At 43.3% G+C, this 26,604-nt stretch overlaps 1 protein-coding gene across 1 annotated transcript; it reads left to right on the top strand.

The window, feature by feature from the left end:
- Window positions 1-3,610: 3,610 nt before the first annotated feature.
- On the top strand, window positions 3,611-11,272 carry GPR78 (G protein-coupled receptor 78). Its single transcript, XM_009471144.2, has 3 exons — window positions 3,611-4,754; window positions 5,282-5,395; window positions 9,389-11,272. Exons 1-3 carry the CDS (start codon window positions 4,087-4,089, stop codon window positions 9,624-9,626), a joined length of 1,020 nt encoding a protein of 339 aa, XP_009469419.1. The 5' UTR covers window positions 3,611-4,086; the 3' UTR covers window positions 9,627-11,272.
- The last annotated feature ends 15,332 nt before the right edge of the window (window positions 11,273-26,604 follow it).

Here is a 26,604-nt window from a genome sequence, read left to right as displayed (position 1 = left end):
ACTCTGAAAAGAAAGAGGGAATAAAAAAGAACAAGGGAATAAAAAAAAATTAAGTTGCTGCTGAGTCTTGATGGACTGAAGGACTCTAGCTTCACTAAAGCTTCATTAACTAAAACTAATGTGACAACAATAACACACCTGCTGCCATTGTAGTGGTGAGAAGATAGTTCCATGTGCTTGTTGGGAACTGTGAGTACCAGAGCTGTTTACAGAGCAAAGCATGCTGAGAAATCTTATGGGTATTAACCATTCTTGCTCACTTTTGAAATAGGTCACTTTTTAGCAAGTGGCCTAGAAGTGAAAAGCTTTGTTCTTAACATCAGTTCTGTGAGTCATTCCATTTCCCCCCCCCCCCCATATTGGTTAATATAATTTAATTTCTCTCTCTGCATCTATCATAAGAGAATCTGGGGGAAAGCGTTGCTTTTCTCCGTGCTTGCAAATTATTTGATATAATTTGTTTGAGATCTCCTTCTTTCATGGTGTTTTCTTAAAATTAGAACCAAATTAAATGTGTTCCTAGCCATTGCAGAATACATTGATTAGAGCTGAATTATGCTCAGTTGTGATCTACATTGAAATTTGCATGACACATCTCTCCTGGAGTGAAACTAAAAGGGAATTTGAATCGTCCTTTCCAAAGAATACAGTCCATTAACCATTAAATCCAATAAGCTGTGGTCAATATTTAGAACGGATGAATGTGTAGATTTAATGAATGATGCAGCTATTAGAATAAAAGTCTCAAGTACTTACCTAATCTGTGCTAACTGAATAGTCTATGTCTATTAAAGGATAATTAATGACAAGCACCTCTTTTTGTTTCCTTTTCTTATTTGTGTTGTAACAGTCTCCACAGTACCCAGTTTCAATCAACACAGCATCCTTGATTATGAAAGTAAATACTGTAAGATCTTGATTAGGAAAATATGTGTGTTTAGTATGACCATTGTGAGCATTTGCAGTGATTTACATATGTCCGTTTATATGCAAAAAGGTAGAATGAGTATATGTGTTTTCAGGGGCTAAGGTGGCAGATGCCTACTTTTGCAAACCCACAGTGGCAAGTTCAAGCCTTCTGGTCTCACACAGGTGACCGTTTTCAGCCTCATAAGCTGTAAATGGGCATTCGAACATCAGACTGAAAGGTGGCTGGTATGAAGTGTTATGGGTTGTTGCCCGTAAATGGGAAAGAGTCAGCAGAGGACCCACATCCCACAGGAAGCTATGCGTATGCTTAACCTGTCACGTTGACAAAGGCCCACTGAAAACAAAGGAGGATATCTAACATCATCATCCTTACTGGGTTCTTTGAGCCCAGGATGTTGTTGCAGGGGACCATACAACTCACTGTACATGTGAAAAAGCAATCATTTTTTGCCTGGCTTTCTGCTACTTGTCACCTTTTTTTTCTTGTCTTATTTTGATGTGTTCTTTCTCCATTAGTTTTCAGAAACAATTCATTCTTCATTTGAAAGAGCTGTATGAGAGAAATTATGTGTGTATGTGTAGAAGGGAGAGAGAAAGAAAGAGACAGGAGTTGCCTTCTGTCTGGATCCACCAGGAAATAGCTTCTGAAGTAGTTATCACAGTAAGAGAACAGCCCATCTAGGTTGTCTCTGTGATGATATAAAATAGCATCTACCCCACCTGACATCACTACACAGACAGCCTCTAATCCCAGATGACTAACATAAAAGCTTCATAACCTTGTGATATTATTAAATGAAAGGTAGGTCATAGATGGGTTCTGACTAGTAGGAACCTTAAGAATTGCTGCTGTGAGAGAGGGAGTAATTGCGGAACCTCTGCTCTGCATGGATACAGCCAGCTTCTCCCATGACGGTTCAGTTCTTCCTGACCCTCTGTGCAGTGTTTGGCCATGCAATGTGGGTTCCTTGATGACAGAAATGCAACAACCGAACTCTGGGAAAACTGGTATTGTCTTGCTTTTATAGATTTTTTTTCTCAAATGTTTACACAGATACATATTGGATTTTTGTTTGTCCAGCATAAGCACTGTCAAATGTATCTACTCTTTTTTAACTTTGAAAATGACAGCTTTCTGATCAAAGAAAACATTCATTTTCTTTCCATCCTGAGGAATAATACAGTACTGGTTCTCTTCCAAATAACACATCTCATGTCTTGTTGCTTTGCTCTTTCCTTAAGACATATAACTTACCATAACAAGCTTTTCAATTAGGGCCCGATCCAAAACTAATAACTGCTGTTGGAAAAAAAATAAACAAACAACCAAACAACATTGCCTTCAGGCTCTTTCAAGTAGTTTTATGTGCAGTTATTCATAGAGTGGTCACACTTGCGTGACAAGGCTACATTCTAGGGACAATATATACAATACAGCATTTCCTTAGGATAGTAATAGTCATTTTGGATAGTGGGAAAGCTACCTTTTCTTCTCCTTTTTCTTCATGTCAGTTCTGGCGATCAACTGTAAAATGTGACAGTGATTAGACATGGCAGCTTTTTTCTCTATCAGTGTTTTGATGCACCAAAACTTACTCCCTCTTCTTTTCTTTTATATTTTTTTTTTTTTAATCTAAGACAAAGATTTATGGCATCTTTTGAAATTAGTCGTGTGATCCACTTTCCTGACAGGTGCAGAGGGAGAATTTCTGTCCTGTTTCATGTCTGTCTTTTCAGCTTTTGCCACAATGTGATAACCGAAAGAACCTTTCTTACCATCACACTGTTATGTTAACAGTGTAAATGGAAAATGGTAAGAGAGAGACTTTAGTTTTCCACAGAATGTGCCAGCACCACCCTAATGTGGGCACTTTTTCAGCCATCTGGGGCTTTAAAAGTGTGAGCCCAAGCAGCCAAAGTGAAGTCTCTAACCAAGCAACATCCCTCATTGCTGGCCGATGGGGACAGTGTGAATACGCAGAGGGCAACTATAGCTCCTCTAGGCGCTATGAAAGAAAAAGGTGAAAAAGGGCAAGTAATCCCCCAGATGGAGGGGGGGGAACCTTCCAAGGTGCACGGCCGCTAGCTTTTCGACAGGTTCCAGGATTGCTGGATGCAACCGGTGGACTCAGGGTGTGCCTGACCACAGCGCAGGGATTAAACTACTAGCAACTCGTCGCCAGGTCTGATCCTTCCTGAGCTGCGCATTAGCGGGAAGTGGGGCTCCTGTTGCTCTCGCCTGCGGTCCGGGAGTGGATCAGACCGACTCCGCGATCCCTGCCTGAGCCTGTGCCTCGCAGCCGCTCGTCTGCGCATGAGTCGCCGCGGGAGGCTCCGCGGCTGGAGTATTTCAGGGGCTGGGCAGCGGGGGAAGACGCTCAGTGCCTGAAGGAGGCCGGGCGCCCGGCGGAGGGGGAGCCGCGGCGGGCCATGGAGCGGGCGCCGGCGCGGGGGGCACCGCGGAGCGCGGCCTGAAGCGAGGCCGGCGCGGCCGTCGGGGCAGCGCCCGCTTCAGCACCGCGGACAGCGCGCAGCGAGCACCGCGCCCCCGGCCGCTGTCCCCCGCCCCCCTCCTCCGGCTCCCCGCTACCCCCGGCCCGGCTCCCCCGGCCCCGCTACCCCCGGCCCTGGCTCCCCGCTACCCCCGGCCCGGCTCTCCCGGCTCCGGCTCCCCGCTAGCCCCGGCCCCGCTAGCCCCGGCTCCGGTCCCCCGGCGCCCCGGACCCGCTAGCTCCGGCTCCGATTCCCGGGCGCCCCGACCTCGCCCCTGGCTCCGGTAAGCCGGGTGCCCCGGCGCCCCTACCCTCGCCTCCGTCCCCGCTCCTCCCGGACCCCGCTGCCTGGCACCGCTATCAGGGAACCCCGTCCCCGCTCCCCCGCCGGTCCTCTCCCCTTCTGGCCCGGCCGGCCGCCCAGCCCCGCTCCGCTCCCCTCGCCCCTCTTTCTGCACCTCCGGTTCTGCTCCCCGCCCCCGGCTCCTCTCCCTGCGCCCCGCTGCTCCCGGCTCTGCTCCCCGCTCCCCCGGCCCCCTGCCCCCCGGTCCGCGCCGCCGGCAACATGCGCGGGCGGCCGCGGGCGGCGGCAGGCGAGGCTGCGGTGCCGGCTCGGATGCCCCCTTCCTCCTGCCCTCGCCCGCTCCAGGCGACCCGCTGAGAGATGGACTTGGCAGGCGTGCTGCTGGCGTTGCTCCTCGTGCTGGTGCTGGTTGTCTCTCTGCTCTCCAACCTCCTGGTGCTGCTATGCTTCGTCTACAGTACGGAGATCCGCAAGCAGGTCGCCGGGGTTTTCCTGGTGAACTTATCCTTTTGCAACCTGCTCCTCACCGTTCTGAACATGCCTTTTACCCTGCTGGGGATCCTGAGGAACCAGCAACCGCTCGGGGACTGCGTCTGCAAAGCGGTGGGTTTCCTGGAAACTTTCCTGACTTCCAACACGATGCTGAGCATGGCAGCGCTCAGCATCGACAAATGGATTGCCGTGGTGTTCCCCTTAAGCTACACCAGCAAGATGCGGTATAAGGACGCTGTGATACTGATGGGCTACTCGTGGCTCCACTCCCTCACATTCCCCTTGGTATCCTTGTTTTACTCGTGGGTAGATTACAACAGCGTTTATGCCTCTTGCACCTTGCACCTGAAGGAAGAGACGGAGCGGAGAAGGTTTACAGTGTTCACCATCGTCTTTCACTCCACCAGTTTCATGCTGTCGCTGGTGATCTTGTGTTTCACCTATTTAAAGGTGTTGAAAGTTGCCCGGTTCCACTGCAAGCGGATAGACATTATTACCATGCAGACTCTGGTTTTGCTGGTGGATATCCACCCCAGGTAATGTGTGCGTGTTCGTATTCACAGCCCCGGGGCACTCGCCGTAGGTACCCCGGGCGGAGAGGATGCCCTGCCTCCCCAGCGCCCTTTCCTGCCCTCCTGCCTGCCCCGGCCACATGGCCAACGCTTCTGCCTCTAGTTTCAGACGCTGCTTATAGTGCCAGAAGACGGTGGCTTGTGCATTTGTAGCCTGCTTTGTTTAAATGCTAGTCCCGCTCTTCGGGTGCTCCCACTTGCCCGAGCTCCCTTTAACAGGGAGCCGCTGCTTTGGTGAGTACGATCGTCCCCAGGCTCGGCGGGGCCGGGGCTGCGCTCCCCTCCCCCGGGAGCTGCCACCCTCCCGGGCCGGGGCTGCCCTGCCCTGCCCCGGGACTTGCCACCCTCCGGGGCCGGCGCAGGGGCTGCCCTCCCCTCCCCCGGGGCAGGGGCTCTCGGGCCGGGAGCGAGTCCCTCCCCTCTCCTCTGAGCTCCCATCTCGCCTCCTCGCTTCTTGCCTTAACCCACCGACTGCTCTTTTCCCTCTGCAGTGTGAAACAGCGCTGTCTTAATGAGCAGAAACGGAGGAGGCAGCGGGCTACCAAGAAAATCAGTATTTTTATAGGGTCGTTCGTGATCTGTTTTGGTCCTTACATTATCACCAGGTTAGTATCGCCTGTTGGGGTGGGGGACTTTCCGGGACCAGTATGCCCTGTGATGCGCAGGTGCCCGGGGGGGCGGGCTACAGCTAATTTTGGGGTGCCAGAGCCTGACGGAGACCCGGGGCCAGTTCTAGAGGGGCAGAGCACACACACGCACACACACACACACGCACGCACACACACGTACTCACACTCACACACACGCTGGCCCTGCCTGCACGCCCAGCCACTGGGCAAAGCCTCGGCAGCCTCTGGCTCTCCTTTCCTCCATGCAGCCAGGTCTGGGTGCCTCTGCCAAGACCAAGAGGCTTTTAGGACAAGTACCAGGAATTAATTACATGCCAGTGGGAGATGAAAGCAGTTTAAAAGCCTTGCCACCCTTCCTTATTACCATAACCCAAGCAAAAGAAAGGAAAGCAGACAGCTTTTCATGAGTAGCTCAGGTATCTTTTTTTTTAAAGGCGTAAGGCCAAACTTGCTGCTATTGGAAGCTGAGGTGACATAATTTAAATTTATCCAGGCTGATAATTTGTCAGATAAGCTTTGTGTCTTGAAACATTAATGTCTGTAAATATATTGCTAATGGTGCAGCATGGCCTTGTGATGAGGTATGAGAGTTATCTCCCAGGAAAACCAATAATTAGACTTTTAAAATGTATAGGAAACACCATGCTCCTCAACTGGTCAGAATCATTGGCCTCCACCCCAGTGGTTTGCACCTTTTTAAGTAGTCATGTATCATTCTCATTCCGTACTTGCGTAGTCTTTGTACAACATATGGTTATTATTTTTAAATCTTGCATAAATCAGTGAGCTGGAAGCCAATGTAACTCTACTGAATTTCAGCACCTCAGGATTTAGCCTTTCATCTCTAAACTGAAATGGGCTACATCTTTCACTAGTGATTTTTTCAAATATTTCCCACTTCACAGTGTGTTCAAGAAACACTTGAAGAGAACTGACTTCTGTCGAGGAAGGCGCACTAGTCTGCGAAACCACCCTGGTGAGGGCTTCCTCAAGGCTGCTGCCAAGCTGCCAGGGTCTGCAGCCATGCCAGCTTACAGAAACTGGCCAGCTTTAGCGCACTGATCTTACACAGTCACACATACATAGGCCACTTATGATCACTGCCATTGCCCTTTGCTTACATGGGTAGGGGGACAGATCAAGGCCAGTGCACAAAAATGACAGTGTTTTTTAACCTTTAGGATGACATTTCTTTCGGTTCCCATTTATATGTTGAAAGGGATTCCTGACTGATTGCCTGAATAACTGCATTTTTTTTCTGCAGTTGAAAGGATTATTACAAATATTAACATTACATCACAGAGTTAAAAGGTTAATTGATCACCGTTCAGTACATTCTGAGTCATTTTCTAATCACTTTTGCCATAATCAGGATATAATTATATTGAGCAAAGGGGATTTTGCCATCTTCTTTCCATCTGAACATTACCAAGCGCAGCAAGTTCCAGCATTGCCACATTTTACAGGGTGGAGATATTTCTCATAAACTTCTAAACTGAAAGTGACTTCTATCTTCAGATCTTGCATTTGGCAAATGTGAGATGGTGCATTTTCTATGTGTGGCAAACTGGTATCTCATGTATCACTAGAGAGAAGACTGAGGGTTAGTTTACGTAAATGTGTGTGTCAAGGTACAGCTTCTGTCTCAGTCACAGGGACCGGCGTGGTTCAGTGACAGCAAAATGGGAAGAATTTGGGGAGGACATCCCCAAAGGCTCTTTGTCCCAAAGGCACGACAGTGTCCAGGCAACACTAGATAAACAGTGGTGGTGGAGGTGAGGTTGGAGGACTTGCTGCCATGCCCATTTCTCCATCCTTCCCCCGTTCTGGTTTTTAGGGGGGTGCTGCTGAAGCGATCTCTATGGAGGCAATGTGAGAGATTTCCTCCCCTGCTTTCTTGCTCTTCGGCCTGGTGACTCAGGTTGCGTTGTGAGCTCAGTATTTGCTCCTCATTTCAGAAATGTGCATGAGATTATGATCATTAGCGATATATTCATCTGTTCACTAAGAGCCGACAGATTAATTTAATCTTTTTTGTAACAAAACTGAAAACAAGAAAATGATACTAAGATGCATTCAAATGGATATTTCTAAGGCTGACTTGATTTGGCCAGACCCTTTATCTTATTAAAATCTGTGTAATTTTTCTTCTGTTGGCTTCAGTGCAAATATGTTTGGGCCCATAATACGTTAAAGGGAACAGATAGTAATACATCTGTTTTCATGACTGAAAGATACCTTACTCTTCTTATTTAGTGTCTTTATAAAAACACCAATCACGTAAATATCAAATGTATATTTCTTGTATTAAGATGATATACAGGATGGGATAAACCTAAGCAACCATGCAGCAAGTGTCATTTATTGTACATTTATTTATTTCTCACATTTTGTATCTGGTACATTTATTTATTCCTCACATTTTGTGTTGTCTTGTTCTCTCTGTTTGGAATTCACTGGAATTTTTTCCAAGCAGCTTCAGACAGAAGTCATCTGGTTTTTAAATGCACTTACCATAGGAATGATTTCACTTTTATGCATACAAATGAGAAATTTTCCTGTCAGAGTTCAACCACTTGTTGCAATGTTCAGTCCTAGTGGTGGTAAGTCAGTTTTTCTATGCAGAGGGATCAGAACAGCTTCAAAAGTCAACACCCTGCAAGTTGAGAGCTCTGCACTTTGGAAAGAGGCCAAAAGGTTCTTCAAGCCTTGAGAAAGCTTCTGATCTTACATCTTCAAACAGTGATGTTTTAGGGTACAGAAAAGGGCTATTTTGTCTCATGGTACTTTTCTTCTGGAATTAATATGGCAAAATAGTATATTCTTGCTCCTGCAAAAGGTTTCACCAAAGATGTACAGATAATAAAAACTTCTCACCCTGTTATTTCCACCTTCCTGGAGAGTTTGCCCACTGCAGATGAGCTGTATGCCAGCCATTTGCTGGAATAGTCTGAAGTTTTGCTCTCACTTCTGTGGAAAAAATGTTTAACTTAGTTGCAGTTTCTGCACCCATGATTAATACACCCATCTCAGCTGAGGTGCTGAGGCCACTAATCATCTGCGAAGCACAGACCAGGAGGCACAGGTCTGGAGACAGCTGGCTGGTCATATAATGATGATAAAAGTGTTGTCTCCTTGTTTTCTTTGGCCAAACTAGCGGTCAGCCAAGTGCACACAGAAACTTTCACAGGTAAGTAGATGCAGTTGTGTTCCTAAGCATACTACAGGATTGCAGGTGCCACCCAAACCTCTCTGAGATACTGCTGTGCTGTTCTTCATACTACAGTGAATCCTCTTTGCTTGTGTGATAATTCACAGCAGTGGTGCAATGCAGGTTCACTGTTCTGCATCTGAGGGGGTGGATTCAGTGATCTAGACCAGGTTTCTGGTGTCATTTGAGATGCTGCATAGTGTCCAAAACCTTTACATGGGTTGGCAAATATGACACAGGACCTAGAGGAGACCCACAACTTCCCGGAGCAGCAGCTCCTGGATGCCAAGGGGGTTATGCCCAAATGTCTCAAGTGTCACTGGACAGCTGTACTTAGGCAACTGAGTTGAGTGAGCCTGGATGGCCCAAGTCACATCTGTCTATCTCAAACTTGCCATGGGAGAGGGGTAGTCAATTATGTTATCAAGATTTTGACCAGCATAACTCTCTAAATTCAGAAAGTGAGCAATAAACTGCAGCACTTTCTTATCTCTGATATATGGGAGCATTAACATTGAAAACACACTTTTTCTCTCTTTCCATAGAGGGAATGATTGTTGTCTCCCAGTGGCCTTGCTAGGAAAGTTCCCTTTGCCTTTATTGAATCCAAGAAGTAAGCACAGGGCCCTTCTCCTGCAGGGACTGTGTACTGTAAGAAAATAAGTGTTACTTTAATGTTTCATGAAGCATGAGTTCAGCACTGGGCTCAGTGTGAATATAACACTCAAGTGTTTCCATCTCTCTTTAATGTTTAACAGGTTGATAGAGCTCCTTCCTTTTGTTACCATAAATTACTACTGGGGAATTATAAGCAAGTGCCTCACCTACAGTAAGGCTGCATCAGATCCATTTGTTTACTCACTTTTACGTCAACAGTACAAAAAAGTTCTGATCAACATTGTCAATAGGATACTTAAGAGGGACCTGTATCCATCATCGGGGTACAACAGCTCTCTTGACACTGAAAATGACTACTGCTTGCACAGAACAAATTAACACCATGAAAAGCATTCCCCTTTGAGTGGGACAGGTGTTTGCTGCTGCTGGAAAGCTGCCTTTTCCCTCTCATGCTGACAGTGGTGACCGTGTCTCCAGGGTGTGAAAGCTGCATTAATGCAATGCATTTCTTTGTGGACTTTCATGAAAGGCTCTTCCCTGGTTTGCAGCCAAGTACAATATATGGCAAAGCCTCGTCCCTGAGTGAATGGAGTAGGCTTGAGGAGTTTAAGAGAGCCTTTGGAGGCTTTAGAGAAGCTTAGAGAGCTTTTAATGTTGCATTTCTGAAGACTTGGTATGTTTTGGAGCATCCCACATCAGATGTGATATTCCAGCATCTTCTGGGACCACAGAAATCCCCAGGTTGGAAGGAGAGGTTCAGAGTCTGCCGTGCTGCGCATGTGACTTGGCAGTCCTGGATCTGCTCTGTTAGTTTCAAACATTACAAATAAGTCTTTTAATTGATTGATTTATTGTATTGGTGCCTCAAGTGAGTGATATGGGTCAGCACTTTGAATCTGAGATTGTTATTATTATTATTTATTACTAGGCATCATGATTGTAACATAGCCTTTAGGAAGTGGTACATATATTTGATATACCAGTATTCTACCAAGCATAACCAAAGTCCACATATCTGAGTTACTAATATTTAGCACTTCAATGGTATGTGATTACAATAATTGCAGCAACAGTAACAAAGACATATATGGAATTTAGTTAAATAGCACTGTAGTTCCATCACTGAGCTAGTAGTCCTATTCAAACACGCTTTTATTCAGAAAAAAAAATCAGCTAGACAGTAGAAGTGACAGATACCACTGTGTTTAAGAAATATTACTTCAGAAGCTATCTGTTTTCAAAGAACAGGTTAAAATATATTAATTCTTTTTAACGGATATATAATGCGTAACATATTTCATGCATTGGCTATATTTCGTGGATTGTAATAATATTGTACAATCTTTTCTTTTATAATGATCAATTAATCTGGTGATTTTAACTGATACCAAGAGATGTCTGAAAGATATTATAACAGACCTGCTGCCAAATGCCCAGAAACACAAAGCTGCTTTATTATTATATGTATTTTTCTCTTTTATTTATTTTTAAATCTAAACAGGCTTTGGAAAAATATGGGAATTATTTTTGAACAATATTCCTTTGATTATATAAGATATGAATCAAAATATTCTATGGAATTCAATAAGCTACTATTTTCTAATCAAGTACATAAGGGGAAAATTAAAGCAATTCTAAAATATATTTTAAGCAAAAAAAGAAAGAAGACAGTAAAGAACACTTATTTTTTATGTAACAACAGACTTGACCCTATTAAGCATTGAGAAGGCTATTCCTGGTCAAACTAAGCATATAAGCATGTGATTAGGCACAAATATGATTTCCTTTGAAGTTAACGGCTCTGTTCCCATGCTGAAAATTAAGTACATGCTTAGCTGTTTTGTAAAATCAGTATTGAGCAGTCAGCACAGGGAGAGGGTTTTTCCCACCATCCACAATGAGGAAGGAGAGCGTCTTATTGCAATCCCATTGAAGTCAAGGAAAGGTGATGCTGCGTAACAAATACAAAGTTCTCTTATCTCCTGCTTTTAATCTCTGAGGCCATTCTGATGCTTTTTTTTTTTTTTTTTGCCATGCAATTACCTTAGGCCTCTGTGTTTTGCATCTATAGTTCTGCCTGTGTTTAAATTGAATGTACTATAATGGTTTTGTCTTCTTAGTAAAGTATTTGTACTCTCTCCAATTTTGTGTAAATACAGTATTTCAGAAAAAAGAAAAATGTTGTCTATGGAATCTTTCCAGTTTTACTATTTTCCTTTCTGCCGCCACACGCCTCCCCCCATTGACACCTGATGCTTCAGTCTTTCATTTCAGCTGCAACAGAAGGACCAGATATCTCTGTGGGGGGTGGGAGGGATGCTAAATTTTCAGTTATTTTTTAGTTGGTTTTGTGCCAAAAAGTTTTGATAGACTACAGCATTTATCTGTGAATAAACATGAGTTTAATGATACCTACAATTGTTAGCTTACCTTTCGTTTCCTAAACAAAATGGTGCTCACTTCAAGAAATGAATGTTACATTTAAGTGTATTAAATCGTCACCTCCAAGACATAGGAATGAAATAAGTCTTTACTTTGATTTTTTTCTATCTTAGTATCAAGAAAATAATAGAGGAGAAAAAAAATAATAAATTTTAAAGCTGTTACAGTAATAAACTTTTAAAGCTATTAAACTATAAGCCACATTTTAAAGGTATAAAACAGGACATAGTTAAACTGCTACATCTGCTATTAGGTTAATTAATGAAGCTTATTCGTGCCAGTTGAGGGTGTTGTCATGCACACACTTCACAATACCACTCAGCCTCACAAAGCATTGAACATTTTTGGAGGTGCTTAGATCTAGATGGGGAAAAAAAAAAATATTTTGAGCCTGTGCTGGGTATTCCAGAATGTCGTTTAGAGTTAATTTCCACAGAGAATTAGGAAGCTAACTCTTGTATGCTCCAGATGTAAAGACACCAGAAACTAAGGAAGGGTGAGGAGAGCTGTAGTCCTCTCAATCTTGATTTGCAATGAAGTTTAAGTGTCTTGTTTAGCATTACCAGAAGACATCTTCCTCTGCTCAGTATGCGCAGCCAGTTCTGCAGATAAATTTTTCTTTCTCCCTCCCTTCTTCTCTCTATCCTTTCCCCACTCCTCACCAAAGAAGGGCTTGCTCTACTTTTCTAACCAAGTAGGAAGCATTCAGTCAGAGGTCTCAGTTTCATTCCTCCAGCTTCCTGATGTAGGCAAAATTCCCATTAGCTTGGTGCTTCATTCACCATGCTATGGGTTATTTGGGGATAGGAGGAGGTAGGGGGAAACCACACTTTGCCCCCATTTTTTGGGATGCTGCAAAAAGGATCAAAGGATTTAGTGCTATACTGGAGGTGAGAATATATATCTTACATGATAGGAGCATTCACCAGAGGTGGTAAGGTTGTGGATTTCCTCTTACTTGCATTTTAGATAAAACAAACATTGGATATGCAGTCCTGACAGTAGAGTTTAGTTTGGATCAAAAGATTTCCAACAAAGCTGAAGTGTGATATCCAAAATGGCATCTTGCCATTGACACACTCTTGCCAACTCAAAGGTAGTGCTCCAGAAAACTTTATCTGGATTTCCTGCCCAATGGCCTGGAGTGACTTTTCCCAGGAGACAAGAGACTGGCAAATACCTGGCAGGTGTGTTGTGGAGTTGGAAATGCCACGGGGGTCAGCAGGAACTGCCTGATACTATGACTTCCCTAGCAGAAGGAGCCACCTGTGGCTGCTTAGGGAAAACGATGGTGAGTTGTTAAAAGAGTGTCCGAGAGAAGCATCATTTTGTAGCAGCAGGGCCCAAAAAGCTCCTGGGCTGTGATTTTTCAATGCCTGGTTGCAATTTGAATCAGCAAAACAGGTCTCTCCCCTTCTCCAAACTTATATTTTGGCTGCAGGGACTGGAGTTGAGAACTGCACCTTCCCTGGGTGACCCCTTCATCCTAATGGCAGTCAGAGTATAAACGCTGCAGCACAGCAAACCTTTATTGAGTCCATGCAACTGAGGAGATATTCAACTGCTTTTTTTTTTTTTCTTAACACATCTCCACCAAAGTATGTCCAAGCCTGATGATTTGAATGTTTTCTGGTGAGATCCAAGATGGAGCTTTGAATCTGCCTTTTCAGAGGAAAGAAGTGAGTCTGTATGCCCCGTTTCCTAAGTGAGTGCTCTGATGTTTATTTATTGCAGAGAGAGTTGCCTCTTCCAAAGGGAATAGAATTTTTTTTTTTTGCCTCACACCTATATTGCAGGTAATCTCCGAGACTGACAGTCAGACTGAGTTTCTGAGGCAATAAAGGTGAAGTAGTGCTTAGACTATAGGTTCCCAAAAGGTTTAGGTACATGCTGGATCCCAGCCTGCTAAGCCCTGACAAGATAAATGTGCTTCAGTCCAAGTGCAAAAACAAAACTAGTTTTCTTGGGTTGTGCGATACTGAAAACATATGTGTCTCTGAGCTTAGATGGCAGCTGAGCAATAAGGACCTTGGTTTCTGTGAATTTTTACTCCACAAATTCCTCAGCCTCACTGAAGAGCAGGCATGTTATTCATCTGGGTAAATCAGCACCTAATAAACCTTTGCAAATAATCTGTGCAGCTTGGTGATTACTGAATACGTATTTATATTGTCTTAACATGAGTAATGGTGGTACTGAACTTGAATTTCAGAGCTAATTGCAATGTTAGGCTTATATGGTTAAGCATGTGGGAACCAAAGTTCTTTAATGCAAGTGCTCTTATACAACCAGAGAGTGATCGTGCTCTTTACAGCTATGGGTTAAAATCTGAGCTCTTTGAGAAATTTAGTAGCATTGAGCCTTGTGGAATAAAATGACCTGTGACAAGATGTTCAAACTCATCTAGGTAAAGTGCTTAAAAAAAAAAAAAAATCCAAACTGAAGAGAACTATCCTATGTGAGTGGGAAGGTTTAACTACATCACCTGGAGGGCATATTTTCTGTGGTATTTAAGGCTTTTTTTTCTCTCAAAATAATTATGTGCACTTGTGCACGCAGAATGAACAAGCAACTGTGTATCTGTCTCAAAAGCATGTAGCATATTTCAGGATTGTGAAGTGCAAATGGCTGGTTCGGTCTGGTTCAGGAGGACACCTGGTTTGTGGGAGGTGTTAATTACACAAGTAAATTAAAGGTTCTGGTTTTTATTTTTGTAAAGCAGGTCCAATTAATATTTAATGGCTCAGCTGGAGACACAGCAGAGATGACCTTAAGAAAGGTTGTAAATATATGAATGTCTTTCAGTGCCAGAAGTTGGGGAGAGCAAAATGTCACCTGGCACCGTACATGCAACCAGCTCCTTCTCTGAGCTGGAGCTGTTTTTCCCTGTATCTTATGGATGTGACACAGGCCAAATGACTGGTCCCGTTTCTGCGTGTCCCTGGCTCTTCTCCCTTTACCAGCAGGTTTTTCTTGCCAGGACATGAGGGTGCACGATGCAAACTAGGTGCTTCTGCTCTTTTCTGTAAGTGAGCAATGCATGAATGATGAGTTGCTCCCAGCCAGGTTTCTCATACATTCTCTATGCAAATGAAACATATTGCAAAGCATGCATGTTAGATGTCATAGCGTCCATACGGCTAAAGGTATTTTTGAGTGTTGAGAACTACAGATCATTCCAGTCCACTCACACCACTTTTTTTAACCAGATGCCTTCAGAAACGTTATCAACCATAACTGAAGCATCTTCATTTCTGAGTCTAATCCACTATCACATATTGCCTGTGCAAGTTGCTGAGCAGCCCACTGTGGACAGTAAAGACTCTCCAAACAACCCCCAAAAACATTCACTTTGGGACATAACCTAAGTTATTTTTTTGTGCATATTTCATCCATTTCACTGCAACCTGCTGTTTGCACATGGCATATACAAGCTTGTATCCAGCAAATTTTGAGCAAACTATCCAGCATATGTTTAAGTTTCCTTTCCTAAACCAAGTGGACTGAAATCTTGAAATGCTTTCCAAGATGACCCCTGATCCTCATGCCTAACCCCAGAGTAGATTTACTTAACTCACTTTCTCAGTTTGAATTTTTTTTTTCAGCTGAAGGCTTAGCACTCTAATTGTATTTCAGTGAAGCCTGACCTTAAGTGGCAGACTCATTACCACCTTCTTTTCACTTTTATAATTCCTGTCTTTACATATCAAACCACTCTGTTCTCTTTGCTTGCAGCTGTCAGCCCTGATGCACATTTTCAGAATGTTTTATTGAAACCAAATAAATTGTTCAGTGCCCTTGCTCCATGGTGTGGGACTGGAGATTGGGTATGTGTGTGCATCTTCACGAGAACATGGCTTAGGTCTTCTGTTTCATATTTGTCCTTATTCATGGTAAAACAAAATGTCAATTGGCGATACACGACCTTTGTTTTACAAATGACTGCCGATCACTCCTTACAGGTGCATAGCTCAGACTGGCTTTCAGCTTGAAATCTGGCTTTTCAGCTAATCAGACTCTTATTGTTGTCGTTGCTGATGAAGCCTGCTTTAGGCATTTAAAATATCTTTTGGGGTCCCCACACAGTAGTCTGAATACTTCATTATCTTTTTATTCTTACTACCTTGCTGGAAGCCAGGGAAGTACTAGAACTGCTTTTCTCAGCAGACCTGAGGCACAGAGAGATGAAAGACCACACAGCCAAGAAAAGATCAAATTGCATGAAACACAGTTTAGAAGGTACCTAGGAATAGAAGACAAACACTTTCATCCTGAATCTGTCTGTTGATCTTTTGCTCAAAGTTTCTCAGGCATTTAAAAATGTGCTTCTCGTGATGGCTGGGGATACCTCAGAGTTGACAGTGGAGCTGAATTTCTGGGAGAAAGCTATTTAGGATACAAGAACAAGGTGTTCCTCCTCCCATCCTGAGGAGCTTGCCACACCAGCACCATGTAAAAAGGAGTGACAGACACCCCTTACTCATAAAACACAGCTGCATGTGTTGAAGCCACAGCTCCCTTTTATGCTTTTCTAGATGGAGCTTCAGTGGTATTCTCTGGGCATGAGAGCTCAGACGGGGATCTCTCTTCTCCTTGAAGAATGTCACCTCTGCTAGGCTGGAAGCTAGGTAGAAAGGGGTCCTGCTCTCCCTCTGTACAAATAAGAATTTGAGATGCTCTGTACGAGACAGCACGGACTCTATGTACATGATGAAGTTTAGTGGGTAGAGCACTTATTACAAAGGGGAAGATGATGCTCCTGCTCCTCTTCTGAGGGCTGCTTATATCCAATCTATGTATTACATCCCACCCATGTTGTTAGTGGGCAGAGGCATAACTGAAGGGGAAAATACATTAAGGGTAGGATCCTGGCTTCATTGACTTCAGGTAGAGGTAAGCCAAGATTTTTCTTGAAGGTTTTCATCAGTAGAGTCCAAGTCTGAATTTGCAGAAATCTTTCCAAAAGACCATTTAAGAGCAGCTCAGTTAAGAAGTCTACTCACTGAATTAATCACATTAAAAAACAAAAACAAAAACCTTAGATTCTTGTCTATCCTGGCAAAACACATTAACAGCGCTAAATGGAAATGTAATCTAAGAGTGTAAGTTTTTCTTCAAATGATAACACAAAGATATTAAGCAGACTGAAAATGCAGATCATATGGCTATAGAGGAAGCTGCACTCCAGTCCTCTGATGGTCATTTACACCTCTGAGACTTGTTTGTTCCTAAGCTTTCTCATGTCTCTCTGTGTATACCCCTGCTGTCCTCTGATGGATACCTGTGGCTTGCTGAGCATCTACAATCACTCCAGCCAACTGAATTTGGCACTTGTAAACCCCTTTCTTCTAGACTCTTTCTCAGAGGAGCACTTGAGGCTTGTTCTGAAAAGTGATTCAAACCTAGGGTTTGTTCCTTCCTTCTTAAAAATCCAGTTTATTCTTATTATTCATAAATTCCCATCTACTCAGTTATTTTCATCTCTGGGCTTAGAGCTGAACAGACACAGGAACAGCAGCACTTGCTCTTTGCATCTCTGCTAGCCTGTGCTCCCTTTGCAACTGCTGAAAGCTCAGTCAATCCCCATGCTTCCTCCACCTTCCTCACCTTTTAAAGTCTCTACCTGCCCTCTGGTTTCTCTGGTCACCTGAAAGCCAGGCTATTCAGACCCCTTCTTTCCTTGATGCATTCCCTCAGGCCATTGTGGTGTCATTCTCACTTTTTTTTTTTCCTGTGCTTTTGGTTTTCAGTGGGGTTTTTTGTTGTTTTTTTAATTCATTTTCCACTGACAGCCTCTTCAGTTTTTAATTTTGTGAAGCTGAGCAGGACTGTAACACGCAAATTAAATATACTAGAAAGAAAGCTGTGCCCCTCACTTTTTTTGTGCTCGACAAAGAAAGCAGGCAGAGGAATCAAACGAACAATCTTACTGAATCTATTTTGTCCCTCGGGATTACAGCCTACCTGTTTCTGCAGTCGGTGGCACAGAGAGAGTAGTAGTATGACTACTGTCACATTTTCACTTTCAGATAAAATTACCAGATATCCATTTAGGGCTGAATCAAGGTGTTCAGCATTAATTCCTCATAAAAATAAAATTCTTATTTTTGGAGCTTCAAGAAACTTCCCACCTACTGTCCCCATAAGCCTCACGAAGGGAAGATTGGAAGCAAATGCAACCTACCCAATGTGGATGCATAGTTGTTCTGCAATGGCTAAACGTCTGTTATTGCCCTGATAGCTCATAGTCTCTACTTCCAATGCTGATGCTCTCAGGTTCAGCCCTTAGAGTGTCAGTCACCTTTTGACTTTCAATTCTGCATGATATGAACCTGCAAAAAAAACCAGATGAATGGATCCCAAGACCTTTTGCCTTGTTATTTCCCATACTGCTGCTGCATTGATTTGATGAGTCTTGAGGGTAGCTGTTGCTTGGCAACTTGAAGCTAAACAGGTCCAACGTAAGGTGGAGTATGTAAATGGATGGCTTTGAGCTAGCAAGGTTTCTTGAAATCTTGACTTCCTCACAGAGGAAAGCTGGAAATTGGACTTGCCTCCTGGTGCAACGTAGTTTACTTCAAGGAGAAAGAAGGAGCTATTGAGAGCTGTGTCTAGCACAATAATCTAAAAATTCAACTCCTGCAGGAATTTCACTGGATATTGTGCTCCAAAGGTGTCCTGCTTAGCAGTGTTTTTTAAAGAAAGGCCCTGACTAATCAAAATTTTGACAAGTAACATTAATATTTTTGATGAGCCACTGCTTCTTTTTTATTCCCTAATCATAGTAAAAGAGTAGAGGATAACCGAGTGAAATGAAAAGTTGAGGGAAATTAGAAAAAATCCACATCCCCAGTTGTCATAGAGAGCTCACTCTCGCAGTAGCTCAGGGAGCTAATAGTGCAGCTAGGATGACCGATGACAGCTTTTGAGCTGCTAAGGGTCTTGTCCTGAAGCCTTGTAGGCTGAAGAAACCTCTCCCATAGAGATTAGTTTGATATGTGGTTGATAAGGCATTTCTCCTATCTGTACCAAACTTAGCAGTTCTGGATCAGATCTTTAACCAGAGCAACATCATGATATCAGTAACACTAGATGACTTTATACTGGCAGAGGTTTTAATGCAAAATGCTGGCTTTTTGAAAAGCAGGAGAAGGATTTAACTAATTGATGGAGCTGTTCCCAGAGTTTAGCCCATGGCTGGTATTGTTACCAGAGTTTAGCCTGTGGCTAGTAATTAAGACCCAACAGCCTTTCTTTTACTCTCCCTGACCGCCCTGTTCTTGCTCTCTTGACCCTTCGTAACTCTGGCTTGGCCTGTCCTATACAACTTCTTTTTTCAGACTCCTGAATATCCAATTAGTCATTTATTTGGCCAAGAAAAAAACATATTCAGCAGCTCAAATTATTTCTCACAATGAGTCAATGATTAAGCCCCCATCTTATTTGTTGCCTCTCTCCAAATCCCTTCCAATTTGTTAATGCTTTTCCTGAGACGAAAATAATCATGCTTTTAATGTCATTGGATGCACAATAATGTGAGAGAAGGGTGGCACATAGCGGTGCTCTGCAGGACTCTAGCTCTCTAGCTGAACCCTGGAACAAGTCACATGAGGCAGCCCTGAACCAGTGACCACCCACCCCCCTCCACTCCCACCCCCCCCTAATAATGTTACAAACTACGTTTGAAATAGATATCCATGTCTAGGAACTAATGACTTTCTTACAAGTAACTTAGCTGAGATGCTGCATATGGGTCTGGCATGGGTTATACCCATGTAGACTTTGATAAAGCTGGGAGAACAGCCTGGAGGTCAGTTTGCTCTCTGTAGAGCAGGCAGGCTGTTTGAGATGCCTCTGTGGGGCTGGGTGTCATCCTGCTGAATATGCTGGCTGCACGATCCCAAGAATGGTCTCCAACCTGGTCTCTCCACCTTTGCTGTCCCTATCCATCACCTTTGGTCTTTGTCCTTTGTGGGCAATTCAGCACATCTTCAATTTGAGCATGGCAAGTGGAGCTCGCCTGAATACCACAGGCTAGAGAAAATGTCTTCCAAAGATTGTCTGGAAAAAATGGACCTCACAATTGTTTTATATTTGGTCTCCATAGTTTCCACTGATGGTTTGTGAATTCTTTGAATGAAAGAAGAATATAAAAACTGAACTAAAATTCCTTATGTGTTAAAACACTCTCTATTTAGGGGGAATTTAGGCTGTGCCACTCTAAAGACTTGGAGCCTTGATATAGAAAACAAATCTTAAGACACTTAAAAATAATCATTGTCCAGATATTTAGTTAGATGTAGACTCTCAGTATATTGATACATAATTTTAAAGCATCTAAATACCTTTAAAAACATTCAGTTTAAACTAGTTTAACGGCTTATTTCTCCTGACTTTGTGAGGCTTGGCTCTTGATTTGACTTGGGAGTTTATTTCTGAAAGTGAAGTTGAAATCCTCAGAGCTCTCATGCCAGTATAATCTGAAATGGCTACTGATCCTTGCTGTCCGAGTTTGACACCCAGTTTTCTGGAGAGTGTCAGCCTTGGAGGGCTTGATTTCTTGGAAAGTGTGGAGGATCTGCCTTCAATAAACTGGGGTCCATTAAGTGGTTCCGCCATCAGGTATCTACAAACTAAAGCACTCGATGTCACTTTTTCAAAATGCTTCCCAGCACCTCTGCGAATGTGCAAAGCAAACCCTAGAGGACTTCTTTTGAATGTTTTGGTATTAATGTTCTGTGAGACAGGGAAAAGAGACAAAGTGAAATGAGTCTCAAAATAGGACTGTCAAGTTCTTTTCTGGTAGAGCTTATATTAATTTTTAATACTCCATCTGTGATCAGAAGAAAAGACAGACCTTTAGTTCTCAGCACAGATCTTTTTTGAGCACACTTATTCTTCCTTGTAGCCGTTATTTATTCAGCTCTATGATTCACTGACTTATTTGTATTATTTTTCTTGCTTTATGGGAGTCAGGCAAAGTAACCTTTGGGCCTCATCTTGAGCTAAGACCACAAAATGCATTACCAGTAACCCCTTAGCAGTAATCCTGCTTTGCTGCTTTACATGTGGGAGCAATAAGAGGGAGCCTTTGAGAGGATAACAAGGTCCTCCTATCTTTTTAATGATTAAGTTTAAATAATATTGTGTGCTTATAGCAGAGTTTGGTGATCGGTGCATGTTATTTTGCACATGTTCTCCTGGATATAAAATCATATTTATTACTGTTGTCCCTTTGTGGTCTCGTTCTACCATCTGGTGCCAGGTTCCCTTCCAGGTTTTTTTATCCCTTGTGCCTTTGATCATGGCTGAATTTTAACTAGACATCATTTTCTCCTGTCATCAAAAGAAATTTTCTGAGTGGCTTCATTTCTTACTGATTAGCCCAAGCAAGCACAGAGATCACATGAAGGGTATGTTAAAAGAAAGGCATGTATTCAGTTGAATCTTTCTAGGATGGTAAGGCCTTTTCCTGCTTTAATTGCATTCTTCTGCGTTATGGTAGGATCAGTTCAGTGGATTACCTGGAAGTGGTATAAGGAACTAATTTTGTGGGTCATTGACTTAGTTAATCTGTGACAAGTCAGAAGGTGGAAATAGAATTTAATTATCGCTGGCAGTACTTGTATTGAATTTAAATGATTTAAATTTTTTTCAAGAGCTGCAAACTTATTTATTTATTTATATTTATTATATTTAACCAGGGAGGAAAGAAATACCTGTGACCCTAATATTAATAGGGGAAAAAATCCCACCCACTCATTACTTGCTTTTGTTTCCTGTGTATTAGGAAAAACTGGGAGAAAGAAATTGGCAAAACATGCCAAAATGTCAGAAATAAAAAGAAAATAATTAAAGTCCAATTTTGGAGCCATAAGAGGAAAATTAATTTTTGGAGCATGGCTAGACTTGTTCACTCTGTCGAAGCCTACCAGAACATTACTCCTCCTCCCTAGTGTGCTGGTCAATGGAATTGGTCAATAATGATCAAAAACCACTGCTAGAGGCTACAGGAAATTTATGAAGTATTTGAGACATGTAGAAAGTTGCAGTCCATGTGCCATTCTAGGTTAAACTCTTAGGGTACAGTGTAGGAAAACAGGAAAACTCTTGTTTGTGTGGTCTTTTTCTCTCCTCTCAGTCTCCACCAAATTTCTGACACTTGGTGTTTATGTGTGGCAGTTTCTAAAGCCGGTTTAATCTTGTGGGTCCTAAGGAGAACAAATTGAAAATTGTCATAAAAGGCACTGCTGAAAAAATTCTCTGTGAGAAAGTTAAAAGCTTCCCAAACATAATGTAGATGGTCCCAGAAGGCACAGGGAAAGATCCCAAAATATCTGCTCCTCTTAACAAATGCAGAGCTCAGAATAGTCTGTGTATCTTTACAGTAAAATAGCCATTTCTCTTATGCACATGCATGTTCATTTGAATGACAAATACTTGTTTAGAGAAGAAATGTGTTTTCCTCTTCTAACTTGGCACCTAGAAGCTGAAAGAGTTAAAGACCTCATGGACCTTTCTCAGATCTCTGCTGTTGCATGAATCACAATCAGGGCATAGGGGGGTAAGGTCTTGCAAAGATAGGCAGAAGAGTTGTTTTTAAAAAAAAAGGTGGTGTTGCTTTGCAGGAAGTTGCTAGTTCACTCCCTGCCTGGCCTGGGAGCAGATCCTCTTCTCTGCCCTGTTCTGCAGAAACTGAAAGAGGGGAAAAAAAGCAGGATGGGGATTGGTTTCTGCTGTGCAAATGAAAATATCTCCTGGATTAATTTAAACTACTGTAAAGTCCTAAAACTATGTCTGCTGACTTTGTGTTGGAGCAGATGTGATGTGCTGCCATACACCATTCTGCCAGCTTCACTAGCACCTAGTGGGGGAGAGAATAACAAGCCATGAAGTAGCATTTTGATCTCAACCTGTTTATGTCCTTCAGAAAACAGTTACCTGGACAGCACTGCTTCTGTTTATTGTTCAACCTCCTATCAGCAGAGTCAAAGTAAAAGGACCAGGTAATGAAAACCAGTCTGAGCCTGATATATCCCTCTACTAAATTTCTCTGACAATAGTAAGAATCATGAGAATGCACGCAAGTTAAATGTATTAGATTTAATCCCACTTCGAGTACCTGCCACAGACATAAACCAGTTTTGGTATTTAGTGCTGTCTGAGGATTTCTGGATTACTGCTGTACTGTGGACTGTAAGCTAACAGAAAGGTCTGATCAGGAAAGAGGCAGTCAGCAATAAGAGCTTGTAAAATTATTTAGCTTTATTGTAGTGATTCAAGTGCAAATGATTAAATCCAGCTGATGCTGCTACATCTGCCCATCACTCTGGGATTTGTTTGTTCATTTTTAAGATTCTTTTAGAATTGGGGCAAATATATCATATTTAAGCCTAAGCCAGAACTTGATGTCAACTCCTTGGAAAGCCTACAAGATCTACTAAAATCCAGAAATAAAGACAGAGTTGGGGAAATTCCTCTATTCCCAACTGTCCCTTCCCTAGCTGCTTTTAATGCTGTTAGGTTTTGGTCATGCACCTGTGCAATACCTGCTAGTAGTCTTGTTTCATATAGTCAGCGTTAACACGCAACAAACATATGAGAAGGGCAGGTGATATACAGAGTACTAATAATGGGCTGAAAAATAGTCAAACAAGGTAGCAATGCTGGATGGCTGGAAATATTGTATGGGTGGAAGGAGCAGTAGGTGTACTACTCTCCCTCTTAGAAAGGTGCAGGTCTACAGGGGAAGGCAGAGGTGGCAACCATGCACAGGGGAATGGACAGAGCTTCACAGAAAGACACACTGCAAAGCCTGGGATCAAATCCCTTGGAAAGAAGGAAAAGAACAGGCAATCTAAGGTAAGAGTAAATGAAAGAACCCTTCCAAACCTTCTGTTCTCCACACCTTATGGCATGTAACCATGAAAGATGGTGGTGACAAACTGGTAAATCAAGGGAGGCTTAGATTGGATATTAGGAAAAACTTCTTCACTGAAAGGGTAGTCAGGCCCTGGAACAGGCTGCCCAGGGAAGTGGTTGAGTCCCCATCCCTGGAGGTATTTAAAAGACAGGTAGATGTGGTGCTTAGGGACATGGTTTAGTGGTGGACTTGGCAGTGCTAGGTTAACAGTTGGACTTCACGACCTCAAAGGTCTTTTCCAATCTAGATGATTCTGTGAAATTTACTTTTGTTGCTAATTACCTTAATGTCACTTAGGCCCCCATCTATCCTACTTACGCTGTAAATGTTTTATCATTGTACCAAATAGACATCCTGCCCAAATGTAAAAAGGTCTGTGGAAGCTGAGAAACAAAAAAGTTCGGAGCTTTTTTGATGCCAGCTATTGAGGGTTTTATTTAGTTGGTGCAGTGGACTTTAAGGATGTGATGTTTGTGGGTGCCAGGTCCAGGCAATCAGGACCTGGGGATTCCCCCTTCCTTGGCGTGCTCTGAGGTCGAGGGGTCTCTCTGTCCCAGACCTGTGGGTACAGCTACTGCTGTTCCCAATTGCAGGTTCAGCCAGCAGTGAGGATGGGTCCCACAGTGGCATGCACGCACACATGCACACGTATACACATGCATGATACCAGAAGAGCCCTGCCTTTACCAAAGGCACTCACATAAACGTAAATACAGAGAGCCCAGTCCTGTTGCCCCTCTCTGGCTCTTCAGGATCGAGGTTCACTAGTGAAAACACACATGCTCGCACTCTCTGGGTTCACACGTATGCTCACATTCACAGATCCCTCAAATATAAGCACAAGCTCTCAGGCCATGTCTGCACCCTGGGCCCCTTACCCAGCCACTGATTCAGACCTTGAGTCTTTCCAGATGCAACTCTTCTCCTACTTGCCTGCTAATCCAGACTGAAGTTTGCTAGCAAACTACACATGCACACACACGGACACAGGATTATATTCAATCAGGAAATATAAACACATCCAGGTCTCTCCAGTCGCTAACACTTAGGTCTTGCAGCTTACACCTTGGTCTCTCCAGTTGCTGGCACATTGACTTTTCAGCACTCACACCTAGGTCAGAGAGGGAGATTACATAGGGGACAAAAAAAGTTAAGAAAGCCTTTAATAGGAAAATAGACTAGATTGCAGGGACCAGCCACAGGATTCAGTCAGATGAGCATACTGCCAGGCAGCCTGCCTGCATGCAGCCGTTCCCTTTATCCCCCTCCTCTCTGATTTTCCTACTCTTGTGGCTGACCCACTCTGGTCCTTCCCTTTGCTCCTTCCCCTAAGTAGGCCATAATAAGTTTTGCATGGTCCCTGAAGTCACTTCTAATACCCCATAATATTAATCACATTTCATGTTTCTTATCAGTGACAAAGTTCAGGCTGGCCCCCTTCAAGGCAGTGCCTAAATCGTTGCTTTAATGGCCCATTAGTCAGTGACCAACATGTTCTGGTCCCTTTTAAAGTCTCCTTCATCACCTGCTCATTAATTCCTAAGTGTCTGTGGGTTTAATTGATCACTTTCCTTGTTACTTGTTTGTTCTGTTGTACTGAATAGTCCTTAACCAGGTAACTTACTGAACCAAGTGCTCCTTCATTGTGCATACCCATGCAGAGCTTGCTCGGCAGCACGTTGGTGTGTACAGGAGCCGTACAGCACACCATACCCGCCAGGGGTTGCGGGGGATGAGCTAACCCTGAGCCAGGCCAGTTCTCCCATTCTCATGTTTGGAACAAACCTGGATGTGAAAACCTTGGGTATGGATAATCTCTGCCAGCAATGCCAAAAGCCTCTGTCTCTCCTCCTGCCCAATACTTCCTCTTGATCCTTTAAGGAAGTCAAGAGAAATCAAAATGAAAAGACAAGAGCTTTAAAGAGCTCCTAGGCAGTCCAGTGTGCACGATTATGGTGTGGGGCAGGATATAGCCTTGGAAGCACAAAGAGTGGGTAGAGCTCTGCTCCTGTCATCTGAGTTGGTAGCCTCTTAAAACCACTCTGTAGCTCTAGACAATGTCATAAAGAAACCCAAGGTGACTCACAGGAGTGAGGGTACCATATTGCAGCTGTGTGTGAAGGTGGTAGCTCTGGTCCTGGAAAGTCTGCACAGAGGCCAAGGAGTCCTGACCCCTGGCAAGGCTAATTAGGCTGAGCATATTGCTATGATGATGAGACACAATGTTCTTTTTGTTCCGGAGCTCATCCAAGTTAATCACTAGGTTGTACTGCCTTATCCAAGGCAGAGAAAATACTGTCTCCATTTGATTCTGATGAATACGATATAATGGCCCAAAGGCGGGTTGAACTGGGGGGGTGTGTGTGGAAATCAGTGCATAGACAAGCTACAAATAATATTAGATGGATACAATAATCCTGAGAACAAGAAATGATGTAATGTATACAACAATCATTTAATTCAGGGAAATAACGAATGGACATTCCCAGATGACACCAAATCAGTATTCCCAGTGTGATGGGACTTTGTCTCATTAGTATTTGAGATAAAGTATGGAGCACAGTATGAATGTGGAGTATCACAGTAGGGCTAATAGCGCTGGTGAAAGCAGGTGTCAGTGCTTTGCAAAATGTTTTGGGGGATCCTGGTAAAGTGGACTTATGTTTGCTAATATTTTAAAATATATGGTCCTGAAGTATGTGGCATCTAAACTGGGGCTGGTGGCCTGAAGTGCAGTGGAGGGGAGGAGACACTCACAAGGATATAGTGCCTAGGCTGAAGGATGGAAAATTGAGTGAGAAATCACAAGCAGAAACCAAAAAAATGCCAAGAAAAAGACAGAGAAGGGGAAAGCTGATGGGATTACAGCTACTGAAGGATTAGTTCTGCAGCAGAGCTCACCTCAAAAAGCATTGGGATGTATAGGAATGATGTCACACCTTGCTCTTAAGGCCTGCAGAAAATTACAAGAAAGAAATCATCATTTCCAAG

This window comes from Nipponia nippon, unplaced genomic scaffold (assembly GCF_047370975.1).
Source record: "Nipponia nippon isolate SJK-2023a ecotype South Korea unplaced genomic scaffold, ASM4737097v1 scaffold_6, whole genome shotgun sequence".
Taxonomy (NCBI): domain Eukaryota; kingdom Metazoa; phylum Chordata; class Aves; order Pelecaniformes; family Threskiornithidae; genus Nipponia; species Nipponia nippon.
This window is presented reverse-complemented; position numbering and strand designations above follow the sequence as displayed.

Bases quoted from the DNA above. Each gene is read 5' to 3' on its own strand.
- GPR78 (XM_009471144.2), top strand. From the start codon at position 4,087: ATGGACTTGGCAGGCGTGCTGCTGGCGTTGCTCCTCGTGCTGGTGCTG. The intron at 4,755-5,281 runs GTAATGTGTGCG...TTCCCTCTGCAG, and splicing joins CTGGTGGATATCCACCCCAG to TGTGAAACAGCGCTGTCTTA. The intron at 5,396-9,388 runs GTTAGTATCGCC...AATGTTTAACAG, and splicing joins GGTCCTTACATTATCACCAG to GTTGATAGAGCTCCTTCCTT.